The sequence below is a fragment of the Phyllostomus hastatus genome, unplaced genomic scaffold, assembly GCF_019186645.2.
Source record: "Phyllostomus hastatus isolate PE091 unplaced genomic scaffold, TTU_PhHast_1.1 phas_scaffold_555, whole genome shotgun sequence".
Taxonomy (NCBI): domain Eukaryota; kingdom Metazoa; phylum Chordata; class Mammalia; order Chiroptera; family Phyllostomidae; genus Phyllostomus; species Phyllostomus hastatus.
Genome location: NW_025334036.1, coordinates 12,908,827 through 12,925,588, shown reverse-complemented (window position 1 = coordinate 12,925,588; position 16,762 = coordinate 12,908,827). Strand labels below are relative to the sequence as shown.

At 55.8% G+C, this 16,762-nt stretch overlaps 1 protein-coding gene across 3 annotated transcripts in view; it reads left to right on the top strand.

Moving 5' to 3' along the window:
- UBE3A (ubiquitin protein ligase E3A) overlaps nt 1–16,762 on the top strand; it is a 55,221-nt gene that overhangs the window by 15,631 nt on the left and 22,828 nt on the right. For all 3 annotated transcript variants that reach the window (XM_045824766.1, XM_045824764.1, XM_045824765.1), the window contains 3 exons: nt 456–574; nt 3,583–3,627; nt 15,526–15,830. In XM_045824766.1, coding sequence (XP_045680722.1) covers nt 555–574; nt 3,583–3,627; nt 15,526–15,830 — 370 coding nt within the window. In that variant the 5' untranslated portion in view covers nt 456–554. The remainder of the gene's footprint in view (nt 1–455; nt 575–3,582; nt 3,628–15,525; nt 15,831–16,762) is intronic.

The window sequence follows — 16,762 nt, the reverse complement described above, 5'->3', positions numbered from 1 at the left end:
GAAACAGAATAGACCAGCACACTCTGACCCTCTGTGGAAAGTCAGTAGGTCTGGGCCCAGTCCTGGCCTCACCACTGATTCTGAAGTCTTGGGCAAGTCCGTTCATCTCTCTGAGGCTGCTTGCTTATCTGGCTTTTGCAATCTTGCTGCAGTGTTTGCCCTGCTTAGCGAGTGGGCCTAAGGCCGTGAGATGCAAACAAGATGTTGTTGACCAGAACGCTTTGTAAACTGTGCCACTCGGCAAAAGTGACCGAGATAATGACGGCATTTTTCCAGGGGAAGAGATCATTCGGAAAAAAAAAATTCTGGAAGATAATCCCCAAAGAATTTCTGTGACGACTCTTCTGATGAATGTTGCATTGAACCCTATTTGAAGCTTTGACGATGACTTTTTGAAAAGCGTATCGGGCTTATGTATTAAAGTGTTCTAACCAAAGATTTGTTTCATTCATTAGAGTTGTTAAACCTACGCTCAGACCAAGGTAGCAGCAGGACTGGTGTGACGACCTGTTTGAATCAGTGACTCAGAGCTGTGATCACCCTGATGTCAACGAATGGCCACAGCTTGTAAAAGGTAAGAAGGTTTGAGTGTTCCTTCACAGCCTTGGGGAGGCTGTCACTGCTGAGTGAGCTCCGTGCTGTAAGCAAGCGTCAGAATGTGTAGTTGGGGGGAACCCTGCTGGGAACGGAGGACCCAAGGGTCCTCTTGCTTCTCCGTTTAATCTCCCCCCTCAGCTGTTTCCTGCTCCCTGCCCCCCCCCCCCCAGACCTGTCTGTGTGAGTGAACGGGAAAACAGTTTTCAAAAACTTCATAAACGTTTTGTTATGGGCACTATAAAAACTATGAGAAAGTTTTTAGTGTGCATTTTAAAGGGTGCCTTTTATGTGGTGAGAGTTCTAACTGAATGTTTCCAGGGGTTTTGACAAGTGGAATAAAACGAGTGTGCATTTCCCTCCTAGAGAGCTAGTGTGGACGGAGGCGAGCCTCCTGCGAACTCTGGCTCTCGCTGCAGCACACAGGTGGGGGTCTCGGCGGGGGGGGGGGGCGGGCGGCGCATGCTCTGCCGTCCGAGCCGAGGCCTAACACTGAGACCTGCCCGGCTTTCTCTTCTGATGGTACTTGCACGTGTTTGGGTTTAAGATTTTGTCTCTGATTTGTGATTCTGACAAACTGGGCGCTGACCTGAGTCCGTGGCTTCTGTTTTTCCCTTGATCATCTCTCCTGGATCTGGTGAAATGACCAGCACGTGGTAGAGCAATCTTTACTTCTAGAAACCTGACAGGAGAAACTACAGTGTCCTGACTGTGAGATGCTTCACCGACTTGACTTGAGGGCTGGGAATCCCAGCTCTGGGCTGTTCAGAGTGCTGGAATGCTCGAGAAACATGGTGTGAGTGCAGTGACTAGAAATTGACTCAGCTAGGTACTATTCCTTCTTATTCTCTGCAGGAAAAGTGTTCCTTCTTGTTCTGTGGATACTCACTTTTCTCTTGAGTAAACAACAGTGTCCATTCTGAGTAGAAACTTCTTGCGTGAACCATGTGTATGAGACCTAGAATAGATCTGTTTCGGGATAATCATCTTTCAGTCTTTTTATTCTTATCTTTATTTTTACACTGAATCGGTTTCAATGACTTGCTTTGACGCAGATGGCCCGTGGTGGCTCGCTTTAACCTGAAAACAGTGAGCGATCGGCCAGCCTGTTCACAGTGGTTGGGAGGCGTGTGGACGCCAGCACCTCGCAGCCTCTTGGGCCGGGCCGGGCAGGGGCCTGCCGTTTCCGGTGGGTGGCGTGCTCGCCTCTGGCCCAGCTGCAGCTGCACACAGCGCTGCTAAGACTCACACTTGTTCATTTCTTGCTTGTATCTTAACCTCATTGCAGGGGTGTTTTAACTTTCCTGTCCTTGGGTCCTCACTTCCCCCTGCTGTCTCTTCCCCTGTTCATTTTGAAAGTTGTGCTGCCTGCATGTTCAGAAGCTTCTCGTCTGCCTCTCTTCCCTTACTGCCAGCAGGGTTATTTTTTTGTTTTGCAAGCCTGCCCTGCCTCCTTGCAGTATGACATCCGATGGCTGGAGGGTCCCACTGTCAAAAATGAGTCAGCGGACACACTGGGTCACCATCGGTTTTTAGCTCTCCTGTGCGAGAGGCAGAGTTTGGAAGCAGTCTGGGGGTTCTTCCCCACGGGGCTGGTGGTGACCGGGTGTGTCACGAAGGTGGTTTGCTTGCTCCCCGGGGGAGAGGGTGGAGGGAAATTTTCACATTCGTGTCACCGCCCAGCCCCCGCCACCCCCAGAGCGCCCCGATCCTTAGTCCTGATGTCGTTCTGTGGGAAACCGAGAATGCAGACACACCGCAGAGAAGACCCACAGCCTGGATTCCCGCTGCTGGAGCCCCTCCCTCCCCCACTTCTGCCGTGGACTCTGGCCTGCGGTGGGGGTGATGCTGAAAGTCTGATAAAGAATTGAGGTTTTGAAAGATAAGAAATGTGCAACATACTGTTTTTCTTTTGCTGGTGGCTCTGATTCGCAGATTCTTCTGTTGAAGTTGTTCAAAATTCAAAGCCTGAGGTCTGAGAAATTTCAGGTCAAGTTTTTGTAGTGTCGTTGTGAACATTGTAGCTTGTGACCTCTGAAAGATTCTCTCTGCACTTGGAGAAGTTGAGAGGGTTAGACAGCAGCGTTCTGGGGCTCACCGCGCTGTGGGCCGACCGATGCTGTTTGTAGACGTGAGTAGGGTGACGGGAATCCATCTCTGCCAGGGCACGAGGGGGTGGGCCAGACTGGATCACGACCAAACACAAAAGAAAAGGCTTTTGGTGTCGTGGAATTCTGCCTCTTCCTACCTGAGGTTGCAGCAGAAAGTGACTGGCGACTGTGGGTGCCAGTCGCCGATGCCCCGTTGTCCATGACAGACTTCTGTCACCTGAACGGCGTGTGTCCAGGGGCAGCGCACTTCCTGGCCGAACCACGGCAGTCAGGGTCAGGCTGCACGACTGACTGAGGGGTCCCAGAATTCACCGAGGCCGTGAGGGGGGTTCGATCCTATTGAGCTAGAGCAGAGGTGGGCAGGCTTTTTCTGACAAGGCCCAGGCAGTACATTCCTCAGGCCGGCGGGCCGGACGCGTCTGCCCGTTTCTCAGCCCGGTTCCTGCAGCGCGGCAGCCACACACGAGCAGCTGGAGCCGGGCGGCCCCGAGTTCAGGGCTGTGGGCACCCACAACACCTTGGATGCTGTGGTCAACCAGTACTTGGTTGTAGAGAATTTTATGGTTGTCTGTTTTAATTATAAATATTTGACTTTGTGAATAATTATACTGGTTTATATGTATATGGTATCTAAATATAGTGCTTATAGTTTCCTTAATAAAAAAAAATGCACCGAGGTTTTCATTGGTCCAACCCTTCCAGATACCTGCACCGTGCGGCAGTCTGACCCGACTGCTGCTTCTCGCGGTGAAATCTTTAATTACTTTAAAAACTGTTAAGGATGAACGCTTGTTTTCAAATGCGTCTTCCCAGATGACACATGCCTTTTTTGGAATGTGGAATGTTTTACTTACCTTTGCTCAATTGCCTTTTGCAGATCACCAGGAGAACCTCAGTCCGACGACATTGAATCTAGCCGAATGTAAGTGTGCCGGGGCGGGGGCTGCGCTGCCTTTCAGATTGCCCTAGAGTCCCTTAAAGGGTGCCACGTTATTTGACAATAATTCTCAGTTAAAAGAGAGTAACGCCTTAAAAATAAATCAGGGGATAGAACTATTATCTCCTGTTGTTCCTGCCAAATAAGTACCTCTGAGCCCTGGTAGCACAGTGTAGACTTCTCCTTCTCGGCGGACAGTGGTGCACTCCTGGATTCCTCCGTCTCTTTGCTCACCCAGCAGCTGTGGGGGGAGAGCTGGGAGCAACAGTTACCTGTGAAGTGTGTCGTGGGTACAGAGAGGCACAGGAATTCGTTCCTGACCTGCAGACAGTCCCAGTCTGCCTGGTGGGACAGGCACAGAAGCGCATCATCTCAGTCCTTGCAGTGGAAGGATGCAGGGGTGCGGGGGCGGCAGGGCACAAAGGAGGACCAGGGCGCTCGGGCGGCCGAGGGTTTGGGTCCTGGACCAACTGAGCGGCAGGGAGTGAAGGAGCTGAGATGGGGCCGAGAGGCCAGGGACCCGGCGTCCTGTGTGCGGGGCCTGGCCGGTGTCTTACGAGTGCCCAGGGGTCAGGAGAGGGTCCACTGCCGTGTGTCTGGTTAGACACGTGTCTTCAGCCACTTCGGCAGCGGGGGAGGGGCTTTGCTGAGACGCGGTGCCGGTGGGTGCCTGGGGCCTCCGCTCTTCAGTCCTGAGGGCTTTCTTCACCGAGGGCCTCGGCGGAGTGGCAGTTCAGGGTGAGGCCGGCTGGGTGTACGAAGAATATTCAGAAAATGAAGTAGGGAAGACTTCAGTGATTGGTTGTGAGAGTTTAAGAAGATTAAGATCCAGGAGAGGCGATAGCTAGTGGAGCCAGGGCTTCGAGGCGGGAAGAGGCGGGAAGGGCTGGGGCGAGGAGGGCGGCAGCAGGGCTGCTCGGGAACGAGCACAGAGACCCCTGTCCCTGGGGCCAGGCGCAGGAGGTGAGGACGGACGTGGGAGGTCAGATGTGCTCACAGGTGGGGGTGGCGGCGGGGGTCAAGGCCAGGGGTGCCAGAGTGGCTGTCGTCTCGGTGGAGGGATTTGGGGCCACCGTACCGCTGGTCCTGTCTCCGTGGAGACCACCCCGGTGCTGCTGGGGAAGGGGGTTTGGTGGCCGAGCGGGGTGGGCTGCAGCGGGCGCTTTCTGCAGAGCAGTGCACGTCTTTTAAAGTGCTGTGTATGTGAGACTCTCCAAGAAGGGACTCTAAAGTGTTTCTAAAATTTATGTGTCCGTGTAACCTTTTATTTTTCACATTTTTTGGGGGAAAATGCACATAAAATTTACCACTTGGATCACTTTATGTGCACACTTCGGCAGCATGAGGCCCAGTCGTGTGGCTGTGCAGCTGCCGCGTCTCCTGCACAGCTCACCTCCCGCACACTGAAACCTCCCCCTCCTCACTCCCTGCCTGGTCGCCCCTCTCGCCAGCCCCCGGCGGCTGCCAGGGTCCTTTGCACCTCTGGTTTTGACTCTTCTATCTCGGAGAAGGGAAATCCCACAGTATTCAGCTTATGTCACTGAACACATTGCCCCCAGGTTCATCCATGCTGCAGCCTGGGTCGGAATTCCCTTTCTTTTTTGGGCCGAGTAATCTGCTGTTGGATGCATGTTGCCCTGGGGTTCATCCATTCATCTGCTGGCACTGGGGGCTGCTCCCGTGTCCTCAGCTGTTCTGAACAGCGCTGCATGGACGTGGGCGTGCACGTAGCTCCTGCGAGACTCTGCTTGTGGCTCTCTGAGTGTGAGCTCCGAAGTCGGGTGCGGGTCCTTGGTGCACCGTGGGCTTCGTTGTTTGAGGAACCTGCGCACCGTGTTCCCCAGCAGCTGCCCCGCGTTGTCCCCCCCGGCCGCACACAGGGCTGATTTCCTCACGGTCTCGTCAGTCCTGCGGTCACCCGGTTTTCCTTCCAGAGGAGCCATCCTGACGGGGGCGAGGTGACCTCGGAGTTTCATGAACACGTTTCTGTGGTGTTTTGCGGAGCACGGTGCTGGGCTCGGGCAGTCGAGGAGACCGGAGACTTGGAAAGCCGCTGGGCGGCGCAGGTCAGGAAGGGAGCCGAATAGTCTGAGAGGCTGTGCCCCCGAGAGGCTGGCTGCAGTCGGAGACCTGGCCATCAGGGGGGCTCGGCGGCGGCGTCCAGGCTGGGGACCCGCAGAGCAGGTAGTGCGTGCGGAGGGCACTGCCACGGGGGTAGCTGAGTCCGTGGCGCTGGCGGTGGCCGCCCCGGGAAAGGCGGGGGGCCAGGCAAAGGTGCTGGGTGGGCTGCAGAAGCCCGAGGGGTCAGAGGGCAAGTGGCTCAGTGTGATTAGGCACTCGGAAGGACCCGTGAGGACAGTCCGAGGCGGTGTGTTTGGTGTGCCGAAGGTCTCGGTCAGCTGACAGCGAGAGGGGTGCAGGGCCCTCGGGTTAAGAAAGTCAAGTGTTTTGGGGGCTCATCTTGGATGAGGTCACCATGCCGATGATGTCACTGGGGGCAACACAGAGCCTTCAGTGACGGGATGATTCGCCGGAACATCGAGGGAGGGAGGGAGGCAGGCCTTCAGACAGGTGCTGTTTCAGGTACAAGTGGAGCTGCGGTGGTTTGTGGGGACGGGCCGTGTGAGTTTTCACATGGGGCAGTAGAGGAATCCTGGTGGGCTGACTGGTTTTAGTTGTCATGAGACCCCACGAGAGGGCTGCAAGGGGGCCGAGCCTTAGGGGAGCCAGGCTTCTGCGAAAGCTGAGAGGCCCAGCAGCCCTCCTGTACCGCGGGTGGAGGTGGGGGCAGCCTGCACCAGAGGGGCGGCTCTCGACCTCTGGGTGCATCGTCGGGTCGGGGCTGCATCCAGAGTCGAGGACAGACACGCACGGAAGTGACCACTGTGAAACCCAAGGGCAGCGGGAGTGCCAGGCATGGTGGGGTGCGTATGGGCCGCTGGTCTTCAGAGGAGGCGTTGGTTTTGCGTGTTGGTGGATGTAGCACGCTGGCACACGGCTCCGCCCCACCGGGCTAAGGCGCAGGGACAGGGGATGAGATCCCCCGCGGTGTCTGCACCCGGGCGTCCGGGGTTCTGGCCGTGACTGCGGTGGGAGTGCGGCTCCCGTGTTCGCACCTGCCACCTCCCTCAAGCCCCGGGGCCTGTGGCGGCGGGAGCAGGGCGCAAGTGGAAGGTGACAACTCAGCCCAGGTGGTTCTGCTGGCGTCTGTGAGCCCCAGCGCACCAGACAGGCAGTGCAGGGTCCTGGCGTCCCTGAGAGTCAGCGAGGGTGTCTGAGCAATGCGGCCTCTCACTTTCACTGAAGCGTGGTTTTTTGGTTTTGGTGTTTTGAGACACATTTGTGTTTGGCATCCTGTACGAAAGACCTCGCATGCATTTGAAATAGTAATCCCATACAATAAAACAATGTACCTGTATGTTTTTAGGAATTCTTAGTGTTGTCTGTTTCCCAAGGTGCAGAAAAACAGTAAACATATTTAACAGCTGTGTGTCTTCGAGCCTAAAAATGGAACTAACACAGTGATGCAGGTCTTTGTATACAGTGTTACCTGTGTCCTTCCTGGATTTTACATTTATGCGTGCTGTGCAGTCGAGTCTCCTCGAACACAGGAATTCAGACTCTTCCATTTCCTTAATGATTTCAAAGCGATGTCGGGGAACTCCGTGTTTCCCAGCTCCGTTGAGAAAGGCTGCACGTGGGGCCGGCGCCCAACCACGACAGCGGGTGGGTAGAGCAGGCAGCGGCGTGCCGGGTGGTCTCCGGGTCGGCGCTTCCCCGGGCTGCATGAGGGCGCCCTCCTCCTGCTCCTCCTCTTCCTACCCCCCAGCTCAGACGCCCGTGGCCAGTCACTGAATGTCCGATGCTCCGAGTCTTGCTGACTCTGCCCTCAGAATGTCGATAGTTCAGCCACTTTCGCCACCGTTGCCACCCATGGACACTGATGAGAGCCACCGTCTTCTGCCGAGAGAACTGGCTGTCCCCCAGCCGTCCTGCTGCACCCTGGTCCGCCCAGGGTCCCCTGCAGCCCGGCGCTGCTGTGCTCCACCCTCTCCGGGGCTCCCCCCTCACAGGGCAGTCCTGGGTGGGCCCCTCCTCCCCCGTGGCCTCCCCCTTCCTGCTCACTTCCACCCACATTGTCCCACTGCTCTTGTCCCAGTGTCTCCATGTTCCTCACCCTCGTGCCAGTGGTCCGTGACCCTTCCGTGACGCCCCTAGGGTTTTCTCACTCCACGCACCCCCTCTCTGTCCCCCTGGCCCCTCCGGGCTCTCCTGCCCCCGGCTGGTTGCCCGTGGGTTTCTCTGTGTCTGGCTCACTTCATGCCGGCGTGGAAGCCCGGTGCGAGTGCCTGGCACAGCCTGGTCTGTTTCTGCCTCTTTAATTCCCTCTCAGAAATGCAGGAACTTTCCGGAATCACTTTATGTGTAAACACGCTGATGTCTGTGGACACGGCCTCCGGGCACGAGGGTGACAACACCCCTGGTCACAAGCAATGAGCACTCACGAGGGCCAGGCCAGGCTGCTGCGCCCAGTGCTCCGCATGCTGCCCGGTGGGCAAGCTGGGCCTGGGTGTCCGAACGGGCTCTGGGGCATGGCTGTGTCCTCTGCCCGGGACGGTAGGGCGGTGAGGTCACCCGCAAGCTCCTGTGGCTCCGGTGCTTTCCGTTTCGGAAAGCCATTACTCAGTTTTTAAAAGCAGACACAGGCCTGTTCGGTGCCTTCCTGTGAGCTTTGGCCGATGGTGTCTGTGAAGGAACCGGCCTGTCGCACCTGGGCTGCCCCACCTGTGGGCACGAGGGGGCTGTGGTGCTGTCTCTGCGCCTGTGGGGCCTGGGGTGGCATTTGCTCTGTCGTTCCAGAAGTTACTACCTTGCGTCCCTCCCCTCCCCTCCGAGAGCCAGCCGGAGGGTTGCTGCTTTCTTCCACTGACCTCCTCAGAGAACCAGCTTTGCTGTGGGTTTTCATCCTCCAGTTCCACTGGTTTCTGCTCTCATTTTTGTCAGTTCTTTCTGCTTTGGATTATTTTGTCCATTTTTTAGTTTAGTAAGGTAGGAGCTTAGAGGGTTAATCTTAAATCTTTTTGTATGCATGCATTCAGAATTACAAATTCCTTTCTAAGTGCTGCTTTCACTGCATTCCACAAATTTTGATGTTAGGTTTTTATTTTTATTTAGCAGTTCCTCTTGCAGTTTCTTCATTGGCCCGTGTCACTTACAAATGTGTCCTTAGGTGTCTTTTTCTGAGTGTAGACTGCATACATTTGGGTCTTACGTTCTGGTTCACTCTGACAAGCTCTTCTGATGAGTGCGTTTACATGCCAGCAATGCGTAGCGCGCTTGTCGGTGTAGTTGGATTAGTACCTAGTGTGTGTTTGCCCCCGTTTCCTGCTTGTTGCTGCTGTTCTTTGTTCCTATTATTGTCTTTTTTCCTGTCTTCTGTGGTTTTACTTGAGCAAAATAATGAGCCAATCAGATCTTTACCACAGAATTTACAACATATTGCCCGGTCCACAGTAGAAACTCCAGTGTACAATTAGTCGAGAAATACATTTTCTATCTCGATCACCTTAGAATCAGGAAAAAGTGTTGACAGGCCGTATGTAGTGCACGGCTGTCACGGAGAAGTGGTGAGCGCGCTACGCTGATGCCCCATGTGCTTTGTGAGGGAGGCAGGTGGGTGGGTGCATTTCTCTTGTTTATTATCTCACTGTAAAATGTGACACTTTCAGTAAAATGAGAAAAACTTACGCAATGTGAAGAAAAACCAAAGTATGTGACACTCTTAAAAAACAATGTTTTTCTAAAGGTGAATGATTTTATATAAATATTATTCCTAAACTTTTATTTTGTATTTATTGTAAACAAGTACTGTAGACATTGAGATGATAAAGAGCAATACGTTCTTAATCAGGGTTGTTCTGTTAAACCCGTTAAATTCACATTGAAATGAGAACTACGTCTTACCATTGCGGTCCTGTCGGCTGGGCCTCGGTGACACCGAGTCACCACATAGTGAACCCGGTCCGCGGTGACGGGCCCAGCGCCCCCGGGCTGTGTCCCCAGGGTCTCTTGTCAGGTCTGTGCCGCTCCGGCCTCGGACTGTGCGGGGTTCCAGGGCCCAGTCTTCCAGAATCTCCGCATCCACTCCAACTTCGGGGGCGGAGCGTGCGCACAGAGGCCACACCCTGGAGGGGACGGAGGTAGCAGGAGGCCTGATCTGCAGCCCCTCGGGCCCGGGCCCCTGCTGTTCCACTCAGGCTCCCCGACCCCGCTGGGCCGCACTGACCTCCTCCTCAGGGCAGGGCCCTGGCCTGCTCGCGCCTGCCCACGGGCTCTTTCTGAGCTTCTTCGCCTCTGCCTTGTCCCGTCCTGGGCCTCCTCCGCCTGGGCTTCTCTGTGCCTGTCACCGTCACCGCTGCCGTGGTGTTCTGTCACGACTCCTGATCCTGACGTGAATCTGGTGTGCTCCTTGTTCGCGCACACGTCCTCGCTCTCTGACAGCTGCTATTTTTACGGCTTCATCTTCTTTGTTCTTGTGTTCATCGCCTGTTTCCCAGCCGCCTACCGCCGTCAGCGTGAGGTCTTTCTGACTTCTGCCTCCTGCGCTGTCGGCAGCCGCTTCGGCGGCTCCAGCCTCGTCGACCTGGGGTCAGTGAACGTGCTGTCCTCGTGTTTGTCACAGGGCGGGTGGCTGAGTGGCCGTGCATGGGTATGGTCAGCTCACGGCCATCATTACCCTTGTCACTGGGGTTTGGTTACTGTTCAGCACTGGGCTGACCCGGACCCTCGGCTCAGCGTCAGCACAGGTGGCGCCGGGCCCTCGGTGTCCAGGCCCTGGGGTTCCCTCTTCCGCCACCGAGGCTGGTCCGGGCCCTTGGCCGGGGGACCTCTCTGGGAAGCGGTAGCAGGGCCACAGTGTCCCCCAGGGTTTTATTTGGAGGACGTCAGACCGCATCCAAGTGGAAGGGATTTTATGGGGGGGGCCCCATAGGCTCGCCACCTGGGGCCTCCCATCGCTGCTGACCCCGCAGCCCCCCCGTCTTCAGCGCACCTCCGGCCGGCTGCTGCTGGCAGCGCACTGCTCCTTAAGGAGAGAGCGTGCTCTGCAGGGTCTCGGTCAGGTTTCTGCGGTGGCTCCGGGTCTCTGCGTGGGCTCTCTTCTGCAGCACGTTTATTCTAGGGCTGGGTCACTCACTGGGTCGCAGACGTGAGATAAATAAAGGGGAAATACTGCCTTCTGAATGAGTAAGCACTTCTAAGTGTCTGCTGTAATTTTGGGAACTCGCTCCCCTGGAAGGTCTCACTGGATGTTCATTACTGACTCAATGGGAAAAGCATCCTTTTTTAGAAAATCCTCGTACTTAATTACTTAGCTTGTTTTTTTAGATGGTGAGATGAGCCGGCGGGAAGTGAGGAAGTGACAGGAGCGCGGCCTGGCCCCTCTCCTGGTGTGGGGTTGGGAACGGCAGACAGGGTATCCCCGAACTTCATCTTTCTCCCCCCTCTGTCTCCTCCTCCTCTTCCCCCCCCCCCTTTCCTTCTCTCCTGTAATTACACTGGGCCCGGCACAGATAACGCCCCTGTTTTATTACCTAGTCATAAGCGTGTCATTCTGGAGCATGACGGTGTCACACTCAGGCACACCATAGGACACCTGAGGTGGAACATTCAAATTAAAACTGTACGCTATCACACCCGTGTTATTGCCCTCCCCGCCAGCCACACTGCCGCAGGTCCCCCTCCCGCTGGGCCCAGTGCGGGGGTGGGCCCCGTGCTGCCGCACTGATGTGCCAAGGGGGAGGCAGTGGGGAGGCCGTGCGGTCACATGGAAGTGTCCCTGGAGTGCAGAGAGCTCGGCTCTAAATTAAGATGCGGGAACTTTCCGTGAGGGCCAGGTGGGGTTTATTTCGGGCTCTGCAGCCCGAGCAGCATCTGCCCAACCGCTCGGCTCTGCTGCCGGCGTGTGGACGCAGCCGCAGACAGTCCCAAGACAAGTGAGCGTGGGCCATGACATGTGAAGTCTACATACTTGCCCCGTGTCACAATGTTCTCTCCCGGACTGTCTCAGCCCTTAAAATGGAGCAGGCCATTCTTGGCTGGCGGGCTCTGCAAAGAGGGCGGCGGGTTGGGCACCGCCCTGTGATTCGGCTGTGGCCACTGTGCAGGGATTGAACTCCCGTGAGCCGTCGGCCACACTGTCCTGGGTGGTGTGCATGCTGGCCGCCCAGGGGCCTGCACACGCTCTGAGCTTGGCAGGGACACAGAGCTGAGCCGTGCACAGCTAATGTGAGGCCCGTGGGATGAGGAGAAGGGGAGAACACGTGCTGCGCTGATCCCGTGGGGGCGGGAGGGTTGGCGTGGCCTCCCGTCGGTCCTGTCCAAGGGTGGCCGCCAGTCCCCCGTGGGGGCTGGGGAGCAGGTCAGCCAGGGGCCGGCTCCTCACAGCGCATTGCAGGCCAGGTTTCGGAGCCGGGCCTGGGTTCCCATCTCTTGTGTAGATGTGTGGCTAGTCCCGTGTCTGTGGAGAGCATCCGCAGAGTGAGGGTTGACCCGCCGATTCACAGACTGGGGAGGGTGGGGCTCGCTCTGTGCCGGCAGTCTCCTGGGCACTCTGTCCAGCCGGGGCACTTCCCCTGTACAGCCTCACCTTAAAGAGGAGGGAACGGAGGCACAGAGAGGCGAAGGAGCTCATTTAAGGTCACCAAGTCCCCGTGTGGCCAAGCTGGCACGTACACACGGCAGCCTGGCCTTCGAGGGGGGGCTCCTTGCGGCCGGGGGGGGTCAGGCCCCCGAGGCAGGGCCGTCCGCAGAGCGCCGGGCACACCCGGGGTTGCAGGCGAGGCGCGGGGGCTGCGCGGAGGGCAGCGGTGTGCGTGAGTGGCACCAGGCAGCACTCGCCTAGGCGTGAAATTCGAATCACAGTTTTCCAGAAGCAGTTTCACTCTCCTCGGTTGCTCGTTACTTATGGGGTGGTTTTCGTAGACGTTTGCAGCACTGCTGTTGGGAATTATTTGGACGTGCGTCAGCCTCCGTGAGACTGGACAGTGGGAACGACATGGGCGGGGCACCCGGAGGGCCCCGGGCGCCGGTGTCGCCCTGGCCCTGCGCTCGCCCGGGCATAAGCGCGGCTGTGTGATTTGACCTCTCGGTCCCGTGTCCTCTCTTGGCTGCGGACCAAAGATACTCATCGGAGTCAGGGGACACGATGCGATAGCCTGTGCCAGGGTGTCGGGTGGTGTCTCTCGGATGTCATCGGGCATCCAGCAGACGGGGCTGCTGCGCTCACCTCTCTGGCATGGAGCGGCCGAAGTGTGGGGCGGAAAGGAGATTCGCGGGCGAGCAGATGGGCCTGTTCGGGATGGGGGAGCTGTGGGGCTGCGGGGCCCGGCAGGGGCTGTCCCTCCTTGCACCGCTCGGATCCTCTCCGGGGCCGGGCCCCTGTCCCCGTGCACATTATGCACGTGACTGGGTTTCTCGTCTCTTTTTAGGACAAAACCTGGCATTTTTTAGTAGAAAATTAGTGCAGTGTTTTGATATTTTGATTTTTGATAATTAAGTTTTCAAAAATCAAATGAGCAATTTAGGAAACCTTGAGGCCATTTAATCATGTCTACAAAGTTTTAAAACCACTTTTTTCCATTCATGTTTATTAATTGCAAGCAGCATTTAATATGCAAGTAGCATGTTTATTGTAGAAGAAATCAATTAGGAGAAAGATGCAAGAGTTTAAAACCAAACCCGATTCAGTTCCATTATTCAGAGAAAACAGCTACCAACACTTGGAGGTGGCAGTGGCTTTGCCCCACACTCCTGGCTGTGACTGGCTCGTCCGTTGGCCAGCGGTGCGGGCGGACGCCCGCTCCCTGCCCCGTGCCGACTGGGTGGTTTTCCCACCGTTGTCTGAATGCCAGTCACTTAAGTCGTCATCTGTCACTGGGCACGGGGATTTTTTCAGACTTCATAGAAACAATGCATTTTTTGCAAAATTGCTCAATAATTACTCACAAGTGGCATCTATCCCAGGTATGGTTCGTTCTCTGACTCACTTTGAAGACTTTCGATACGCACACTTTTTGACGTTCACGCTTCTCCCCCAGCCAGGAGACCCACGCCTGCGCAGGGTCTCAGCGAGAGCGCTCCTGCCGCTCTGGAGCCGGCGGCGGCCTCCCCTTCCATCGCCCAGTAGGGCGTCCGTCTTCCGGAGGCTCTCTTTCTCTTCCTGTCCATGCTGACCCTCCGCTGTTTTGCATAGAAATATATCTAGAACAATAATTACAAGTAGGCTTATGTACAGCTACATATAATAAAATGGCCCTTAAGTCACATTTATATAGTTTCTAGGTGTTTTCCGGGGGCGGGTTTTCTTCTTCCTCTCTTTGCACGAAGTGAGTGGTAAATTTGCATGGAACTTTTGAAAAACACAAACACCAGAATGACTGCAACGTGTGTGCAAAACTGCTTTTCGTCTCCTTGATAGCTGGGAGATGAAGTCCAACTTTTGAGGAAAAATTAAACTTACTAACGTCTCCCTCCCTTGTCCACCGCTTATTCGCCTCGTGAGTTGTTTTGTCGTGGTTAACAAGATGTGTTTCACGGTGAACGAGATGCAAAACTCGACTGCCAGTTAGTTGCCTTTCAGTCCTGCATAGTAGTGAGATGCTTGAGGGGACAGTTCGAGAATGGGCTTCGGTGAATTTTTTTTTTATGATTTTGATTATTTGTAGTTTCTCTTCCTGTGCATGTGACCCTGGGAATAAAGGGAGTAGCTGTGAACCGCTTCTTGGGGCGCAGTGGGCTACTCTGCTTAAATCCTGGAGCTCCCATGTCAGACGGAGGCGCAGAGACCTAAGAGCTGGTTCACCGCAGAGGTGGAGGGCGCGGCCCAGCTCTTGCTGGACGAACTGTGTCGCCCCTCTTCGCTGTCGTTGCTCGCTCTGTGGGGGGCGGTGTCAGTGTCGTGGACCGTTGGTCTGCCCACTTCAAGTTCACAGAGGAAGAGGGGTGAATATGAGATACTTCATTCATGTTGCCACGACGTGAGATTGACGAGGAGGGTTATTTTTAGAAATACAGTTTATTGATTATGCTATTACAGTTCTCTTATTTTTCTCCCCTTTATTGCCGTCCACCCTGGACCCCCCTCCCACCAGCATCCCTCCTCAGTTCATGTCCATGGCTTGTACATACAGGCTCCTGAGCTTCTCCATTCCCCGTACTATTTCTGACCTCCTCCCACGTTCTACCTGCCGTTCATGCTCCGTATGCCCCTGCACTCCCCTCCCCCGTGAGGTTTTAACAGGACATCTTTGGTTCAGGATTGTATGATGACACAGTATTGGATACTTCACTTACAAATTTAATTTAAATCCCCCATCCGGGAGATAACTGGGGGGTGGGGGGAGGCATGTTTTCTGCCAGGTAGAAAGTCTGCGTTAGCTGTACAGTGGGCACCTTACACACGGTGAACGAGAATGGTGATGACACAAAGGAAAGCTGGGCTGATACTGGAAATAGACTCTCGTTTTCCTAATTTTAATTCTTAAAGTGATAAAATACGAAATGTCTTAGCCGTAAGCCTTGTGATTTTCCTCTGTTGGGATAATCAGTTTAACTCCATTTACCATCCAACAACCCCCCCCGCCCACCCCGCCCGCTACCCTTCTAAGCGAAAAGACAGCGAATTCTATCCAAACGACTTAGGGCAGTGTTGGTGCTCCCTACCGCAGCACCTTGGGAGCCAGTGGTCACATGGTTCCCCGGTTCAGAGGGCCCAGGCACCCCCCGCCCCCTGTCAGCGCTTGGCTAGCTTGCTGGTTGAGCCCAAGGAGCCGCGTCCCCGGCGGCGCACTAATCTCTGTGCTTGTCGTTTGGATGTCTGCACAGGAAGCGAGCAGCTGCAAAGCACCTAATAGAACGCTACTACCACCAGTTAACCGAGGGCTGTGGGAATGAGGCCTGCACGAATGAGTTTTGTGCTTCCTGTCCATCTTTCCTCCGTATGGATAACAATGCAGCCGCTATCAAAGCCCTCGAGCTTTATAAGATTAACGCGAAACTCTGTGACCCTCACCCCTCCAAGAAAGGAGCGAGCTCTGCCTACCTCGAGAACTCGAAAGGCGGTGCCAACTCCTGCTCGGACCTGAAGATGAACAAGAAGGAAGGACTGGCCGCACGGAACGACTTCAAAGGTGAGAGGCTTTGTGGCTGCTGGAGAGTCTGTGGCCGGAAACCAGGTGGGAGGTTTCAGTGCAGCGTGAGTGTTTGGCTTGTGGGTCCTTCTGATTGTGTGACTTGAGGACATGATAGCATAGTGGAGCCGGGGCTCTTTTCTTTAAAGATTTTCTTTTATTTCTTTTTAGACGGGGGAGGGAGTGAGGAAGAGAGGGAGAGAAGCATCCATGTGTGGTTGCGTCCCCAGCCATGGACCTGGCCCACAACCCAGGCATGTGCCCTGACCGGGAATTGAACCAGCGACCCGCAGGATTGAACCTTGGGAGACAGGCGTGGCCTGCCCGGAGCGCTGATCTCCCGAGGCCGCAGTGTGGGCCCCGGGCGGAGGGGAAGTAGGGCTGCTGACGGACAACACGGCAGTCTGCTGCAGTGTCTGCGCACAGGCTGCCTCCTTCCCACGCTGCTGTGGGGGGTTCTCGATGCGTTCCCGGCACTCTGCAAGCTCGCTGCCCACCCTGCCAGCCCCGGGGCGCGCAGGGATGGGCTGTTCCTTCTTCTGGGTCCCCCACGGGGTGTGCGCCCTGGGAGGAGTTGGGAGGGAGGCTCGGAGGGAATGAGCCAGGTCCCACTGCGCAGGGAAGGAGGATAGGGGCAGTTTGTGACGGGGTGCCCAGGGGACTCCCCGCGGAGCTCGCCTTGGTCCCGGTGCGGGGCGGTGGGGTCAGCGGGGGCGTCCCTACCCCGAGCGAGGTTGTAGGCGGTGTCTCATGATGACCGGCACGTGCTGTCTAGGCACATGTGTTCACACGTGTGTTCACACGCGTGTGAAAGCGTTTGAGTCCATTACGGGCTGTGTGTTAGTGAAAGAAGGTGAAAGGCGGTGAGTTTGCTGTTGTTCGCAGTTTAGGGAAAAACAGGGAAGCATGATGTTTTGTTGAATCTGAGTATT